General features: G+C 42.3%; 3 protein-coding genes across 4 annotated transcripts in view; 2 read left to right on the top strand and 1 right to left on the bottom strand.

Moving 5' to 3' along the window:
* LOC311002376 (dynamin-2-like) overlaps positions 1-18,799 on the top strand; it is an 87,335-nt gene that overhangs the window by 21,827 nt on the left and 46,709 nt on the right. The window lies entirely within an intron of this gene.
* On the bottom strand, positions 53-7,183 carry LOC310984332 (transmembrane emp24 domain-containing protein 1-like). Its single transcript, XM_083969517.1, has 5 exons — positions 6,899-7,183; positions 4,093-4,190; positions 3,814-4,003; positions 2,590-2,757; positions 53-1,118 (listed from the first exon to the last, which is right to left on the bottom strand). Exons 1-5 carry the CDS (start codon positions 7,094-7,096, stop codon positions 1,068-1,070), a joined length of 705 nt encoding a protein of 234 aa, XP_083825643.1. The 5' UTR covers positions 7,097-7,183; the 3' UTR covers positions 53-1,067.
* LOC310986808 (tumor necrosis factor ligand superfamily member 14-like) lies at positions 15,603-18,393 on the top strand. The gene is made up of 8 exons (XM_083972895.1): positions 15,603-15,662; positions 15,740-15,850; positions 16,197-16,451; positions 17,089-17,139; positions 17,246-17,279; positions 17,509-17,559; positions 17,677-17,914; positions 18,073-18,393. The coding sequence occupies exons 3-8, from the start codon at positions 16,254-16,256 to the stop codon at positions 18,257-18,259; spliced, it is 759 nt and encodes a 252-aa protein (XP_083829021.1). The 5' UTR covers positions 15,603-15,662; positions 15,740-15,850; positions 16,197-16,253; the 3' UTR covers positions 18,260-18,393.

Here is an 18,799-nt window from a genome sequence, read left to right as displayed (position 1 = left end):
GGCAACTCACATAAAAAAAAAACCTTCAAAAGTTTTCAGGGTGTAAAAAAAATGCTTTTTATTAATGTGAAAGACATTCATGAAAACCTGATTGTTTCAACACATAATGAAAAGTCTTGTCATGGTTTTAAAAAAAAATGACTGCATGGCTGCCGAGTACAAACAGAAATGTCACATTGTGTCGACACAGTAAACACACGTCAGAATAAAAGAAAGTTTGATCATTGAGAAAACACAAACACAAACACACATCTAACAAACTGTTCAGGCTGAATTATCTTGATGTATATCTGAACCACCATATACACACATATTACATGTGTCAGACACATGTGTTATTGGCAATCACATTGGAAATCACCCCTGTGTTCTTACTCTACATTCTTATTCGTCAACATGGACTTGTACTGGCACACGAAAACAAATCAGTAACGTTTCAAACAAAAATAACCTAACTATCAATGAGGCTGTGACCAGGGACCCGTTTGGGCCAATCGGGGGCCGATATCATGGCAGGAAGAACTAATACACCAACAAAACTATTGCACATTGTTATCACTTGTAAACCGACAAACCTTCTGTGGACTTGTTTTGGAGTGACGTCGTATAACAGGGATTTAACCTTCATGGAGGATCATTTCATCTTTTGTGGAAGAAAAAAAATCCCCTCTCCCTCCCCCCACACAAAAACCCCCAAATAAACAGAGCACAGCACCTGCATTATATCTGTTGTTCCTCCTATATAGGTTGTGTTTTCAAAATGTACTTTTTGGTTTTGGTTTGTGGTAAGATTTGATATTAAAGACCTTCAAAGAAACGACCGACTTCAACTTCCTCTGTCTCTTCCTTGTCTGGTTACGCTTCATGATCGACAGCTATATTATTCAGTTATTGCTCCTAAACTGAAAACAAGGTTTTGGAAGGTGAAATAAAAGAGAGAGAGAGAAGGGTCCAGTAGAGTTGATGTTGAATGCTGGTGTTCATGTAGACAGAATGAGAAGTGGAGCAGATAAGCAGTCGGTCGGTTTTCTTCCCAGCCTGGCCTGTGATGCAGCACCGCCTCGTCTTTATGTGCAGACCCTCCGCTTATCTTCAAACAGCTTCCGGACCGTGTAGACCTGGCAGTGGAGAAGCACCATGTTGGACGTTGTGATTCAAAGTGCCTTGTAAGCAGAGAGTACTCGACCCCAGTACTTGAGTAAGAGTACAAATACTACTGGTCAAAATTTACTCTGTTACAAGTAAAAGTAGCTCAGTCGACATGTTACTCGAGTAAGAGTAAAAAAGTACTTGCTTTTAAAGGTACTTAAGTATCCAAAAGTACATGCTTTTAAATGTACTTTAAAGCAGAAGTAAGTGATATATTTGTGTTAATATAAGTCTTAAATAGTTATATCTTCCGACAGCAATCACTTACATAGAGTGTTTGGACTGAAACACGGGTCTGTCAGTCACTCTGCTCTGCTCTGAGCCGAGGAGAAAACATTTATCGTATCCTACAGTTTTTATCCAATGAGGAGAGAGAACGGCATGCAGGGCTGTGTGTGCAGCCAAGGAACGCCGTGAATGTGGCGACGTAGGGACGAGGACTGTTATGGTGTGTTCAAGGAAACTCGTAACTCGTGACCTGTGAAGTCGTACCAGTTCAATCTGGTACGAGTTCACCGGTCGGAAGTTACGAGTGGCCGTTATAGTGACTTTCACAGGTAAAACAGGTCGGAGAAACACGAGTGGGTTGCCTGGAACGCTACAAAGTCGTAAGTTGTGACTTGAAGCTGTAATTTACGGTTTCAAAAGCCTGCCTGGAACGCAGCATTAGCCAAAACGACCGGATCGCTTACTTCTGCTTTAAGTAAGAGTAAGAGTAAATTTCTTATTTTTCACATCAATGAATTACCTTTTAACTCTTGTTTCTGAGAATTAACTCTTTGAAACCACCTGCACTGATGTGCTTGCTTTTAGAACCACAATGTTATATAAAGCTGCAGAAACACCTAGAAAAACAAATAAAATGAATGGGATCCTAACAGGACAGCAATTGTCATTTTCACGTTTTACACCCAACAGCCCCCCCACACACATCAGGCAAGGCATTTTCTATCTCCCCCTAACTAAGGGGACATGACTTTGTCCACAATTCCAGGCCAGGCCATTGCCTTAATAAGAATGTATTCTTAGCAGTTCTTGCCTGGTAAAATAAAGGTTTACTACAATTCAATGCTGTATTTATGTGGTGCCATAGGAGATTACAGGCAAACGTTGATAAAAATAACAATTCTTTAATTAAGTAATGCAGATGTTTATTAACAATCATTTAACTCTTGCGTGAAAACTGTAACCAAATGAAACTGCACCGTCCAACCAACTCTTACTCTTACTTTTCAGCCTTCCTAGAAATGAACTCAAGTAAAAGTATTTGTCAGAGTAAAGTAAGAGTAATAAGTACCAAAGAAATCTAATACTCAAGTAATGTACAAATCCTCTAGATATGTACTTAAGTACAGTACTCAAGTAAATTTACTCCGTTACTGTCCACCACTGCTTGTAAGAAAGGTGATTAGCCCCAAACCAAAGCTCTCCTCTCTTTACCTGAGTGAGGGCCACGCACAGCATCACCAGCACACTGGCACAGGACCAGAACGACACCCTCCAAAGGTTATCTTCCAGAAGGTTTCGGTCCCGCGCCTCAAACGCTCGCAGCACCGTCTGCATCTGCCGGCTGCGCTCCAAGCGTCTGTGTAGCGAGTCCATGGATTCCTGAGGAAAATTGAAGAAAAGGATGGCTGCGATGAGGACAAGGGGGGCATTGAGAGGCTGAGAAAACACAATGACTTGATGGACAAGACGGCGTCAAAAGAGTTTTTAGATCCTCTGCTGAGGACAGAGGCCGTCAAAGTCTGACCGCTACAATTTGACCGTTACGACAGGTTGTGATTTTGTCATTATTTCCGATGGTAAAAGCTTAATACCGCCGCAGTTTGGAATAGCTGACGTCGGCTGATGTTACTGTATATTTTCGATATTGAGAGGAAATCCCATGAGAAGACCAAAACCAACACTGCGTGAGTTGGGTCTGTCAATACTTTCCCACTTCCTCTGTCAGTTTCCTTCTACTGCAGACAACAGAAAATTGGGTAAAAGGTTGATTTTTTTTTTTTTTTTTGTTAAAGTAGTAAGTTGCTGGTCACTGTATTTATTAGAGAAGTACATTTGCTGAGGACTTTTTTCCTCCATGGATTAATACATGTTTTGTGATCTAGTGTGAGTATTTACAGTACAGCAGCAGAACCATCTGACTCCACTGTAATGGAAGGATCATGTCGGCGGGTGAAACAGTGTCGCTCACTGATGTAATGTAGTGTAATTAATACATTTTGGACAAGAGGCGAGGCGAAACACGCAAAATACATGTTAGTAGGATCAGTAAATTGCTGGTTTTGAGAAACATCTATGTTATCCTGCGAGCTGCCAAATTACAGAGGAAGCTAAATAGTTAATGAACATACGCGGAAAATAATCATCTGGCTGATTGTTTTCAAATGATAATTAATGATTCATGTGACAAGAGCAAGGGCTGAGCTAATTAATTAAACCATGACAAATGTGTCCTGATTTGTACCTACACAACAACAACAACAACCCTGATACAATTATCTCTCCTTGCCTTGTCTGGATGTTGTTTACATGTTGTTTGAAGCTGTCATCATTCCCAGCAGCAGGGGTTTGTTAAAAGGTCAGCTGACACAAGTGACTAGATCCTAGATTCCTTTTTTTTCCCCTAATTCATTTCTAAACCACAGACGTGTGTCTTACCCGGATGTCTTCCAGCTTGTACTCCAGCAGGCTTCCATCGGGCTCCTCTAAACCCACCCACTCCTCGTCTCCACCCACATCCCCTCCCTGACCCTCAATGATAATCTCAAAGAACACCATCTTCTCCGAGAAGCGGCTGAAGCTGTTGTCAAAGCAGATTTGGTAGTCCCCCTCCTCAGTGGGCTCCACCCTGGAACAACAGGAGACATGCAGTCAGACAGACAGTCATGTGGCTCAAGTGTGAAACATGATGGTGGTTTGAAGCGAGGCAGCACTAACACATGGACTCCGTCGGAGCGTCGAGACTCGATGATGAGCCGGATGCCTTCTGGAGAGAGGATGGTGAAGTCGACATCCATCCCAGCACCTGCTATCACCTGGAAACAGACACGCAAACACATACACTCACTGAGCAGCAGGCTCCAAAGCACAATCGACTTTTTTTGTTTTTGTTTTGAGAGACAGAAGCACAAAGACAAAAGGACAAAACAAGTACGACTCAATGCAGCTTATGGTATGTGTCTAAACCGGTAGGCCGCCACGTCGCCCCAAGCCAAACAGCTTGAAGCCACGAGTACATAATGTTGTTGTCTTATAGACTCTCCCACTAAACAAACACTCCACTCACAGTGAGAGACGTGTCCCTGCGTAATTACATGACTTGAGCTACATTCACACTTTCTTCAGAGTTTGTTCAAACCACTTCCACTTTACCAGGTTATGGATTCAAATGTAAAACAGATAAAAATGCATTTTTTCCCCATCTGTCTACACTCAGTGACATGTTTTCAGAAACTTCTACAATTATTAAAAAAGCAGAAACTAAAATATGTCATTAAGAGGTATTTAGTAATCTGTGGTGCTGCTGTGGAAGGTTCACAGGTATGGTTAACTGAGCTTATTGGACAGAGGCAAATACCTGTATAATATATACAATTCAAACAGTATGTTGGGAGAACAAAGTCCAGGAATAAAGTCTAACAAACGCTCTGTGATAAAAACTGTGGCTAGGCAGAGATCAGGACAAGCAGATTAAACCAGGGTTACCTGCTCATGTCAACCTGACAGATGGCGATTATTAAACAGAATTTAAAGGACTCATAACCGGCTGATCTTGGGACAGCATCCTGTTACGGAGGCGATATAGGATTGAGTACAGTCAAATAAAGAGAGGACACCTGCCCCAGACGGCAACAAGCTGAGGCCCAGGGTGAGAGATCAGCTCTGAACTCTGAGGACCACGGTCAGCACCAAGCTACAGTCCATGATCGCCTTAAAGGGATAGTTCAACATTTTGGCAAATTGGCCCATTGCCATAATCCCTATAGTCATAGCAGTAGGTTCGTTACCTTTAATTGTCGGTGCAAGCTATTTTTAGAACGGCGGAGCAGAGCCGTGAGCTGCTCAGAGCTACGCTACGGAGGCTAAAGGAATATCTTGGTTTCCCTCATCAAACTCATCAAATACAAAATCCCAAAACTCCAAAACGCTTTTGTGGACAAGTTGTGACCTGAACATTCACCACGCTATGAGATAATGATGGAACGTTATGAAACAGAGCCGTTTTCGAGGTAAATACAGGGTAAATACAGAGTCTGCTTGCTGAAAAACTGTCCCTGAACGCAACGCGCATCAGTGGTTTTGCATGAATTTACCTCTAAAACAGCTCCGTCTCGTAACGTTCCGTTATTATCTCATAGCGTGGTGAATGTGCAGGTCACAACTTGTCCACGACAGCGTTTTGGAGTTGTTGGATTGTGTATTTGATGAGTTTGATGAGGGAAACCAAGAAATTCCCTTAGCCTCCATAGCGTAGCTCTGAGCAGCTGGCTGCTCTGCTCCGCCGTTCTAAAAACAGCTTGTACTGACAATTAAAGGTAACGAACCTACTGCTATGACTATAGCGATTATGGCAATGGGCCAATTTGCCAAAATGTTGAACTATTCCTTTAAAGTGTCCGAGCCTGAACATCTGTGAACATCTGTGATGGGAGATCACACAAGAGGAGCTTGAGAGGATCTGTCAGAGATTTCTGCTTTTTCTTTTTCAGTCAAATCATTTTGTCATGAGGTTAATGAGTTATTTGGGTAATTTTATGTGTTTTTTTTTTTAATCTCCTGACATTTAATTTTTTTTCGTAACTATTTTAGAAGTCTGCCTCCAGGATATAGGGCAAATGAAGAATTTGCCGATGAGGTTTTAACCGTGCACGTGACAATAAATGCTTTGACCTGACTTTAGAGTGAATACTTTGTGAAGCTGCTGTTGCACAGTTTTGACAGTTGAAGAGCAGAAACAATTAACAACCAATTAACTCGGCCATGTCTGGAAAATAATGACTGACATCTCATTTTTCACATAATAGTTTTAAAGACGGGCTGGTTGAGATCAGTAGAGTTACAGAGACTTCATGTAGACAGAGCTCCTGTCACAGCTAGAAGTGGATTCCTGTGTGTCAACATTAGTTTCTGACTTTAACATCCTACTCTCCTAATCTATTTCAGCTAATGTTTGGACAATCCTAAACAAGCAGATATTTTCCCTCCTGTTCCTGACCAGGACCAGGACCAGGACCAGGACCAGGACCAGCATCAGGATCTCACTCCAGGACCTTTGAACTGTTTTATAACCAGGATGTGAAACTTTCAGATATAGCCTACAACATTTACATACTGACTCACTCTTACTCTGTGTGTGTTACTGTGTGTGTGTGTTTCATTTCCTGTACTAATACTTTACAATCGCTGATCTTATTGAAGCTCGTTTTTTTCGGGAACCACTGCTGTACCTGTGGCTTACCGTTTTCGCAATCTTGTGCAGATGGTGTTAGATATGGACTTTTAACTTGTCTCAACTCCCACAACGTGACGGTATGAGGTGTCACATCGTTAGCAGCTGCAGTCACAGTGCAGGCGTATGCACATACACAGCTCCAGCTCCAGCTCCAGCAGCCTGAGGGCTAGCTAAGGGAACCACAGCTACTGACGGTCGGCCACCAGCAGCATCGTGATTCAGCAGACTGGCCGTGTCTGCTGACCACAAACACACACATATATAGACACACAGACACACACACACAGTTACCTGATACTCCACCTCCATGGTGCCATTCTTTGCTGCTGTTTGAAAGAAACACTCGGATCTTCCGGCTGGCACCAGAAACGTGAACTCGCTGTCCTGGCTCAGCCCGAAACTGCGCACGGAGCCCAGACAGCAGAGCAGCACGACGGCCAGGACGGCCAGCCGGCCCCCGCTGGCCCCGCTGCCCCGGAGAAGCTCCATGCTGCTCCAAGGTTTTTATTTCCCCCAAAACACGACGCTATCTAAGTTCAGCCATCTCCTGCTTCGCATCCCCTCTCTTCCGCAGCACAACTTTTGCGACGCTGTGATTGGACGGAGGCGCGTGAACGAGGGCAGAGCTGCGGGCCAATCAGAGGAGGAAGAGTAGCCATCTTCCTCCAATCACCGCAGAGCTACGGCCTGTGCACGACAGAATGTGTACGGTGAGGAATGTGCAGTAGCCAAAACTGTAAATGATAGATAGATAAATAAATAAATAAATAAATAAATAAATAAATAAATAAATAAATAAATAAAGTAAAAGTGAGCATGTAAATGAGAGCCACTCATACGGCAGGTTTGTAATTTCCCATGAACCCATGTTCTTTTTTTTTCTTCTTTTTTTTGTAATTCACTTTCTATTAATTTTCAGCAAGAAAATACATACCAACCATACCACAGGTCGAACAAAGCTCAAACAGAGCCTCTAAAAAACAAAGACAAACAAACACACAGAGGGAGTCCAACAGAGACGATAAACCTACACCAATATGAATATATGCATACAAATGGTGAATGGTGACAGAAGTTAGCCTAAGGGTGCAACCCACAATTGTATGAAGATGCTGCGGTATAAGGGCCCCATATTTTCATGTATAAGTCTTCTTTGTCTTGCAACCTATAACTAAGACGTTCGTAGGAAGCAATCTTGGCCATCTCATCGAACCATTCCTTCACCTGTAAAACTTCTTTTGTTTTCCAGTGTCGCAGTACTACTATCCTGCATCCAGTAATAAGTGCTGTTCTACACCATATCGTCTGGTGGACAGTTAGACCACTTCCCTTTGGTAGCACACCTAGCAGACAAAGCAGCGGCTGTTGTACCAGAGTAGAGGACATTACAGTGTTAATAACACATTCACTATCATGGGGCATGAATATAACAATGAACCCATGTTCTGAAGCTGGGTGGAGAATGAGAATAATCAATTGAAAGTAGGCTATACTGTAGTTTTAGCCTTAAAGGGACATTGTGTAACTTCTCCTGTTATCTATTCACGAAAATCGATTATTTGGTTCAAAAGTCTGTTTTTCATTAATCAGTAATCACCCCCATCAACAAACTGAAGTGTTCCGGTAAGCTCTGAATTTGCCGTTCATATTAGTGATGCGCGGGCCGGGTTTTTTTTCCAACCCGCGGGTCCCGCATCTATGAAGTATTTTGACCCGCCCCAGCCCGCCCCGCACCACCGCATCTATTTTCACAACCCGCCCCGACCCGCCCCGCCGCTATTAAACGTCAGACAGCTGGCTTTTTTACTTTGAAAGGGCAGACAGAGGTGCTGTGTTGCCGGTAGCTTGTCAGTGTGGACTGTGGAGCTCATGAGGAGTGAGAGAGTCACAATGCAGCGTGCAGCAGCCGCGGCGGCCGCTGCCTCTCGTCCTCCCCAGTCCCTGCTCTCTGTGAAACCAACCCCGCTCTGCTGATGCTCCCAGCCGCCGTCTCATCCGGTTCCCTCACACCTCCGCCGGCTTTCCCGTCAACATCAGCGCGGCCCTGATAACACACTCTGGACTTCATCGTCAGTTTTTTTAATGACCCGCCCCGACCCGCACCGCAAATAAAGTAAAGATTTCTTGACCCGCACCGCCCCGCCCCGCGGGTTGACCCGCGGGACCCACGGGCTACGGGTCAGCCCGCGCATCACTAGTTCATATCATTCATATCTACATGGAGCGGGTAAGCTCGGTGCTGGCTGCCATGTTGTGTCGCCATGTTTTTACGTTCAGTGGCAGCGTGACGGTAGGAAACCACAGAAACTCAGAGATGTTACGCTCGACACCGCCTGCTCAACACCGACAAAATGAAGTGGAATGTCAGCGGGTGGTGTTTCGATCGCTGCTTCAGCACGCCAAAAATCACCTGACCGCTCCAAACGAGGCCTCGTTCTGCCAGACCGTGTCAAGCGGCTTCGCTGTGATTTCGAGTGGGCTGGGCTTGTCAATATCTCAATGCTTTGAAAAGGGGTTGTATCCCCCCCAGACCAGTAAATGATACATTTCATAAATAAAAATCTTTAAATGTTACACGAAGCCTTGTCTCACACTTCAGATGATAATTCGTAGAGTTAGACTCCAACAAAACAGGTAGCCTACAATCAGACTTTCTATTCCAACATTCTCTTTTTAATGTTTAGATTGACTACAGTAACATTATGACACAAGTTTGGTGAGAGAACATATATTTTATTAAAAACTGAATGAAACAATGAGACTTGTGACAGTCATGACGTCATGACGTATTGTCAATTCTTCCCTCAACAGCCAGCAGATGTCACTATTTTGACTGTATCGAATGCTTCGAAGCAGTGCATCACTTTCGGGGCAACTATGTCAAAGTGGTTCAGTGCTTCAGAAAGCTTCGGTTTCACCACCACTAGACACTGGAGCTGTCGGCTCAGGTCGAGGTGGCGTCTGTGAAAAGTCACCGCGGTAACGCAGTGAGGAGGAATGGAGCGTTACACTGATGCTGCATTCACCTGCAGTCGGGCAGACGGCCGTCGGTAACAAACCAGATGTCATTTTAGTCACAGAAGTCCAGAGAAAGCCGGTAAAACGTGGGTCAGGTAAACAATACCACATCGCCATGACAAACATATTGTCACGTGTATTGTTTTGCCTCGTGCTGACGGACCACTAGTTTACATAGAGGCTTGTTTATGCCGTTACGTGCAGCGGCTGTCGTCCGTCTGCCGTCTGCCCAATTTAACGTGAATGCAACAACCGCAATGCTAGATGGGAGTAATTCCTACACAATGTAGCCTACCTTTAAATCCAGCGACTCCTGCCTCTTGCAGTATGTCTCACAGAGATCAGGATGTGGCTGATGGCTCACCGCTATGTTTTTAGAGGCATGCTATTGCTTCATTAGGTTTCAACTGATATTTGCAGTTTGATAATGTGGATTCTGCGTGAATGTGGTTTCACAGTAGTATCAGACACAGGCTGTCACATGTAGGCTACTGTACCACACCACTATGGTTCTGACTACTGCCAAACCCTAAACTTTATAGGCCTATCATTCTTTACTGACAATGAATGTGAAGTTGTAATTCTGCTTTGCTGTATTACACAATTTGTGATGGGGGAGACCAGGGATAATTCTAACACATTTGGTCTCAGCTCCTATAACTTAACTAACAGTAGGGCTCCCAAGTTATGACACAACATGCCCTCATTTGACCGATATAAATAGCAATGCCTTAAACTTCTCAAAATATATCACAGAATTTATTTGATGTCAAATGCATGGAGTGCCACTGTTACAAGTTAACTTACCCCACTACCAGGGTAGATAGTAACACAACCTGGGGTAAATTGTAAGTGGGATTAAAAACTAAAAACTAAAAACTGAGACCACACCACAAAAGATACATCTACTTTATGTCAGTTTACTGTGCATGTTCCAACACTAAAGCATCTTCCTATGATCCACAAAAAGAACTCATCACTGATGGCTAAATGAAGAACAATGACAGTGGTGTGTATCCTAAAGAGCTTTCTACATATTCTGATAATACCAATGAATGATCTACTCCATGCATGAATGGAAACCCTCAGCTGCAGGTCAGAAGCCGCTCATCATTTATATAATTCCATGAAAGATTGTGTGACTCACTGTACCCAGCATGGTGGTTTGAAATGAACATTTACATTTTAGATTTACATTTTACCTAAGAACCTGCTCTTTCATCTTATACAAGTTACCTCATTCAAATTTCGGTTTCAGTACTAATCAAAATGTAAACTTGGTCTAAAAGATTACAGTAGTTTCATACCTAAAAAATGTGTTTTGGTTGTAAAACCTACACACTTGACACTTCATACAGCCATGCAAATTCAGACAAAATGTCAGGGAGGTAGTGGCTACACATGATATTGATCACGTAACTCTAATGTTATCTCCTTTTGGTGAAAATGATGCTGTTGCAACCATCCCCTGTCTCCCCTAATTTTGTGACACTGATGCCTTCATTGATGAAACCAAAGCAAATAGGCTACTATAGAACTAGCCGCAGTTAACACATTAGCTGAGCCACCTGGGAAAACAATTATTTATTATTTTTATATTATTCTGACTTGCAAACCTATTTGCAGTCATACACTGGATCACATAGGCTATAGGTCCAGGGAACATTAGCATATATTATATTTGTTTATTTTTTTTACCAACGCAATTTAAGCTGCTGTGATTTTATTACTATGGATCTAATCTTATTCATTGCCTTTCCACTGCTGATCTGATATAGTTTCCTTGGTTGCGATGAGAGCAGACTTATGAATTTTACAGTGTATTAGGAAATAATAGTGATAATGAAAATTCCCTGTTGGCAGCCTTACATGTTTCCCGTTGTGCAACACACCACGCAATTGAGATAAATAACATGTCATGGTTGATACTGTAGTAGTCAAATGTGTGATTCGCCATATTTTGTAGCTCTGAATACATCAACTTGGGGACCTACGGTGCACCTTACACCTACAGTTACAGGAAGAACTTGTCAAGCCCAGAGTCTGGAGGGTGTTTTTTTTTTTTTTTTTTTTAGTCAAAGGCAAATATGTACTAATATAAAATGCAAATTGCTGCTATGACTCTACAACATAGTATGCCTTTACTGAGCACAGTTGCTTAGCAATATACAGTAACATTGATACTGTATGGGAACAACACACACACACACTGCTGCTATGTATCTGAGGACCTAAGAAAAAAAAAAGAGTATCTGAGGACCTTGTGTTGTTACTGTAACCTGCTTTTTTTTTTTTGGCAGTACCCCAAAGGGCAAACTGGGAGCTGTTCCATACAATCGAGGAAAAAAAAAAGAGTGTATCATAACTGTTGAGTATTTGAATTAAGTTGGATAATGGCTTGTGTTATGAATGAGTTTTTCAGTCTATTTTAAACTCACAGCAGTAAGCACGCTCACTTTCACCCTCCTGCCGGTCGCTACACGAGCAGCGCCCCCATCACAATATCACCTGACACTGTCAGGTGTTTCCCAAGTCTTAATGTTTTTCCAAGCAGCACATCTCCCTTTTTCATTCATTCACTTTTCCCTACATGTAATATGTGTTCAACAGACCTTTCACACTGTAGATGTTTTGACTTGTCATAGTTCGAACAGCACAGATATTACTACTATTATGAGTAACAATGGATGCGTTCAAGTGTCCCAGTAAACCACTGCAGTGTGACAGGGAACCAGCATGAACAATGCTATGACCCTGAAACACAAGCAGCTACATGAAATTCATCCATCACTGTCACTGATGTCACTACGTAAACTACTGCTCCCTTTTCTCTTGCTAAGAGATGTTAAAGGAGTCATCACCTGGTTTTTTACGTATCCAATCCCCCTTAAATTGCTTTGAATCAATTCTTAAAACTTAATGTATTGGAAACATAAAAAAAAAAAATTCAAACAGAGCTTGTTCTGACACTTTTTCATACGGCAACTTTCTCTCATGAGAGTAAGCGCGAGGTTTTGACTGGTCCAGCTGTTCATTGTATTAATATGTAATGAGGCGCGCATTGATTGGACGCAGGAAGGACAGAGCCGGAATGGTGGCTGGCCCAGTGGGCTACATGCAGGCTAGGCTGTATTGGAAACCGCATACTATGCTGCTCTCTGTTGTGTACCATAACCATGTTATATAACTTCATAAAATAAAACTTAATCGGTTCATTGTAAAACATGTATTTATTGATGCAAATGTGGTGATTTCTGTACGTAGGCTACAGAGCCCCGGGGCAGAGCTGCTGCTGCTCTGTGTGAAGCTTCACTTTTCATTCAAACAAACTAATACGACTGCCACAATTGTTAGATTTAATCAATGAGACCAACATTTATCTCCTAAAAAGAATTTAACCAGCCGGCGGTAAACCTCTACAAACCTGTGGGTAAGTTAATTAACGGTTGTTTCCTCCCCCGGCATGATGACGTAGTTTGGCCGGCTAAGGAGCTCTGCAGGCGGGTTGCTGAGGAGCCGCTCCTCTGGTGGAGCTTCACTTCTCCCAATGCGGAGCAAACTTCTAAACAGCCGTCATTTGGATAAACTAACCGCACATTTGGGATCTAAACCCTTACTTTCTCACATGAAAAATTATAAAACTTAATAAAGTGACGAAATAACAGCGCTACAGTGGGAAATAAAACATTAAGTACAACTGTACTGTAATGGCGGCGCGGAAGTCGGGGTGGTGGAAGAGGTGTCAAAGAGTCAAAATCTGGTAATTTTGTGGTGTGCAGCCTCATGAGCTACTCTGGCTTACAACAAAGAGCCCAAACGAAAAAACTCAGCCACTTTCAAACTCCAGATTTTCAGGCAAGTTTCCACTGAGGTCCAACACCAGTATACATGTTTTAACAAGGAAAAATGCACATTATGCAGTTGTTCCTGGAGTGTGAGTCCAGACTAAGTCAGCAAGTGTAGGAGACATATTAGCCATAGGTTTGTCATACTGTGGGTGTGCATGTGTGTGATGGTAGGGTGGGGGTACTGATTTTTAACCATGTAAAGCATTTGTATGAAAGTGCATTAGAAATAAAGATTGAATTGATTGGTTCACCTAAACATAACACTGTTTGTGACACAGCAATTTTATCCATGGACCCTCTTCTTTTTCTTGCTATACTCAGTGTTACTTTTATAATAGACACCCACAGACTAAAGCAAATGAATTCCATTAACACAGCATTGTCACTATCATATGAATAAGCAAAAAAAAGTCAACAGGAAAAAAACATGGTACTAATGTAAAAATTGGGAATTGAGAGCAGCATGGGGAATGTCACATGCCTAAAATAGAAAATCAGTGAAACAGCCAGTGTAAGGGGGAATCCAAATGTTTTTTCTTTAAAAAAAAAAAAAAAAAGAAAGAAAAAAAGGAAAGTACAGAAATACACCTTTTTTTTTTAAACTCTTGCAATTCTTGAAAAGTAATTTAACATACCATTTATTAACATTATGGCTTAAACAAACATTCATAACAGTCACCTCTGGGCTCCACAGCTGTCTTCATCTATTCATCAGTTGATTTGTATTCAACAAGAAGCAACCACGTGCAGGCCCCTGACTGTGGACTTCCGTCTGTCCTCCCTCTTCTTTATCTCCATTGAACACAATGTGCATGTGTGTGTGTGTGTGTGTGTGTGTGTGTGTGTGTGTGTGTGTGTGTGTGTGTGTGTGTGAGTGGGTAACAAATGGCGCATGTGGTGCAGTTTCAGCATACGGAGCGTCTCAAGTCAAACTGCCCCCTCCTACGACAGAGAAGAAAAAACTCCCAGTAGTTTCAATTTACTGTGAGTTTAGATGCAGAACAAAGGATGAGCCTTGTCTTTTGTCCTTGTCCAAATGTTGAAATATTATTTGATCTTCATTATATTTGACACAGCGTTTCATCATCAGAGGCAAGAAGTGAAAATGGCAATATTTATATGCACATGGAGCAAGTTGATAGAGGAAAATGAAAGGAACAATAAGAGAAAGAAAGAAAGTTGCCTACATTTCTGTACTTCTGCTGCCTGTACATGCATAAAGAGGAATCTCTTTGCTGCGATGTGGCAAGTATTACAAAGCAAGCCAAAACATGTTCCTTAAATCATAAACCATGTATTGATAAATTGCTCATAATAAAAAAGGAAGAGGACTAGATAACTCAAAGTGTAGCAACTGACCGCAGCAAGCGTCAGCAGTGGCACTAAAACACTTAATTCTAAGAAAAAAAGTTTCCTCATTAGGCCATGATACACATTACCGTCCGCTTTGCTTTATCATGACTTCTGCAACACAGTAATCATCTTTAATCACTGCAGCGGTGCCTCAAAATAGAAGCACAAGATGCATGTTACTGTACATGCAACACCTGAAGCATTTGAGAAAGCAGTGGCGTAACAGTCTGTGACGAGGTTTTGTAAGTGTGATACTAATGCTCACTGTCCTGTATTGAAGTGCAGAGAAAATCCACTGTGGGTGATGATGTGAGGCTGTGGTGTCAGCCAAGATGTTACGAGTGTGAATTTGATACTTTGACCCCCCGAGTGAGCTTCTCCACCGTAAGAAACAACGTCACCCCGCATGGATCGGCAGCGCTTGAAAGCTCAGTCAGACAAAGCGATTGCACAAGTTTCTCAGAATCAGACAAAGAAAAAGTAGCTACTCAACAAAAAAGTGTTAATCAGAACATGAGACACAAGGGCTGAGAAATGGAAGAGAGAAAAGGAAGTGTCAGCTGAGGGATGATAACTATATTCAGTAGTCGTAGGGAGTGTCCCACACACACTCACATGCACACTACTCACTCTCTCTCTCTCTCTCTCTCTCTCTCTCTCTCTGTGTGTGTGTCTCTGCCTCTTCCCCATGTCATCTTCATTTCCTCCTTATGAGCTTGCTTTCAAAGCAATATTAGTGATAGCTGACAGCAGGCGAGCGAACACAAGTGAGGTGAGGGAGGACCGATATCTGTATATGGTGCACGTTGTGGATTTTATTTTATGTTTCCATGAAGGTGAGGCAACCATAGATGTCAAAACCTGTAGTCATACTTCTGTTTTTTATTTCTTTTTTGTTGTTGTTTTTTGACAGTGTTTCAGAACATAATTTGCTGTTGGAGCTTCCAAGAAGTGTGTGGAAACTGCTCTTCTGCTGGATGCTTTGACCCAGCTGTGTGACATCTGTTGCAAGTATAAATCCAAGGTAATCACGTTAAGCAACTAATGACAATTGTTGTAACAAGTTTTTTCTTTCCTTTCGGTTTGATTCATTGGACATGCCACAGCTGTCTTCTCGTATGTGCTTTCAGTAGCTGGAGTATGTAGTAATCACTTTGTTTCCCAGAAGCAGGTTGCATCGCATGTGCCTTTTGTAAACAGAGTAGGCAAAACCACTGTGGCCATGTCTCATGTCTTTTTCTCTGTTTCTGTCAGTTATTTCTCTGTTTCTCTTTCTCCCCGTCACTTACCTATTTTTTTTTTTTTTTAACTCTCTGCCTTTCTGTTCCCTGTGTCTTTGCTCTTCTTAACCCAGACCCTGTCTCTTTCAGAATCCTTGTCACATCGCACTCTTTGACCTTTAGCTCCAGCGTCCCAGGTGGAGTGTGATGGCAGAGGGTGGCGTGGGAACCTTACCACAGGTGTTTGTGGTGGACACCCACCTGAACTATGCCTCCATTCCCAGCAAGAAGGGACAGAGGTGGGCCAGAGTTGGCCAAAAGCCTCTTCTTCTGCTGGTGGGGCTGACCATGTTGGGACTTGTCGTGCAGGGGGTGTTCATCTACAAGCTATACAAAAAAACTGAGGTGAAGCTGATGTCTATCTGTCTGTCTGTCTGTCTGTCCGTCCGTCTGTCTGTGTCGGTGTAAATGAGCCGCATTGGTGATCGGGGCCATTTGGAAATTCCTTCTCTAGAATTTCCCTATTTCACTCTACGTCATAATCAGACAAGCGGACGTGTCATCACTCGCTCTTAAGTTACAGGTTGATAGTGACAAGTTTGTCAGATGGACTCTCTCTCTCTCTCTACTTCTGCTTCCCTTTCCTTTCCTTTCTCTCCAGTGCAAACACAACTTCATTTTTCTAAAGACGGTCTCATTGTGCTCTGTATTCACACCTCCGTGAAATTGTAAGTCATAATATAGTCTTCATATGCACTACTGTCAAGAATTAAATCAAGGTCATCTTGAAAATAATTTGAAAAAGAATAACAGATAAAATTACTCTAGAGCCTTTATCAGCTACTGTATTTCTCAGTAAGAAAAATGAGCTTGCATCTATCTATGAATGTGTTATTGATGATAAATGTCTTCGTGTAGATACTGTCTCTATGGGGCAGGACACTTCCTGTTCTTAAACACTCTTGAACTTTTGACACCTTGTTTGCAAACATGCACAGATTTTGTTGTCCAAGCTCTCATTTTTTTCTTCCTCTCGCTGCAGTCCTTTGCAGTCAACAAGACCCAGTCCAGTTCCGGAGCATCCGACCAGCAGGTAAGTGACAGTTACAGTCTGTGCATGTTTGGCCACTGAATCACTGTCACACTGCCCGATGTGTGCTGGATTTTTTTTAGTTTTATCTCTCTTTTTTCTGCTTCAGGATGGAGTCATCTCGTCTCGGATAGGATCTAAAGGTATTGAGTCAATATGAAATATCATAATGTATCATTTTTATATTGTGTATTGATGGCTCTTGAGGAAAAATGTGTGATAGATGAATCGATTTTTCATGTTTTTCAACTGTCAAAACCAAATATTGAATATTGTAACTAGGGCCACAGAGTAAAAAAAACAACAACCCTCATAGCTATCACATGCATGGGTGATTCATCTGACTCTGTTTCCCACAATATTTCCCTATAGAGCAACCACACCCAGATCAGATCCAACAGAGGCCTTTTGCTCACCTGATGGGTCAGAACTCTCTCAATATTCAAGCTGTAATATAGTATCTGACCTAAACATTTATCTCATCTTCATCGTTTTCTTTTCGTCAAGCAACTCAAACAATTCATCTCTTCTTTATCTCAGGCTCTGATCATCCTTCCGGTGACAAAAATGTGGTGCAATGGATACATGAAGGTGGTGAAGCCATCATCCGCAACATGAGCTACAACAAAGGCCGATTGGTGGTTGAGAGGGAGGGTTACTACTACCTCTACTCCAAAGTGCAATTAAATACCGCAGAGGAGTGTTTGCTTATCCAGCACAAGGTCATGAAAGACACCAAAGCCTATGGAGAATCTATCGAACTTATGAAATCAAAAAGGTTCGTCAGTGTACCACTCCTCACTTCCTTCCGCTGTTGTTGCACAGCATGTGCTTAAATGGGTGTAAGCTGTTTGTAGCTTCACATCAGTGCTGTCTTCATTACGGTGATAAGTTTCTTCTTTTTTTTGTGATATCTATGATGTGTTTCCTCTATAGCTTACGCTGCCGGTCCCAGAAAACCTCAAATACAAAGACAGAAGCAGAAGATCTGTGGAACAGTTTCCTGGCTGGGATTTTCCACCTGCAGGAGGGAGATCAAATTTTCGTCACGCTTGAGAATATACAGAAGATGCGCACTGGACTTACGGACAACTTCATGGGAGCCTTCATGCTAATATCATGAAAGCAGGGATAGAAATGCCCCACTCTGTGTCCATGTGAATTTATGCCATATATATATAGCTTCTTCATAAATTATTTCATCAAGTATAATACTTGATGAAATAATTTATGAAGAAGCAACAAACCGTTGTAAAATCGTACAAAGTATCTGATATTCAGAACATATACTGCCTATAAGTTTTTGCTGTGTGTAATGTGTAAATAAATGACTTTCTTATCAATCACAAATATGAAGTGGCATCAGTTCCTGATTAGATCATGTCTTTGATGGCAAGATCAATGTAAAAACTACAGTGGCAGAGTCATCTCACAGATTTTTCTCCGCTCGCAAACCAAACTGTGCAAACGTGCAGCAGAAGAGCTTGGAGGATACTTAAACTCACTGACACAACCCACAGCCATGCAGTTAGAGATTGGAGATATGCAACATATACAAAATTGTGCATGTGGGGAGCAGGATGTGGTTGAGTCGACTAAGGATGCACTGAGGAGAGAATGAAGGGGGTAAGGTTACTGAGGTAGCTACTGATGCTGGTGTCGC

This window comes from Trachurus trachurus (assembly GCF_905171665.1).
Source record: "Trachurus trachurus genome assembly, chromosome: 1".
NCBI lineage: Eukaryota > Metazoa > Chordata > Actinopteri > Carangiformes > Carangidae > Trachurus > Trachurus trachurus.
Note: the sequence above shows the minus strand (reverse complement) of the source record. Positions and strands in the feature narration are given on the sequence as shown.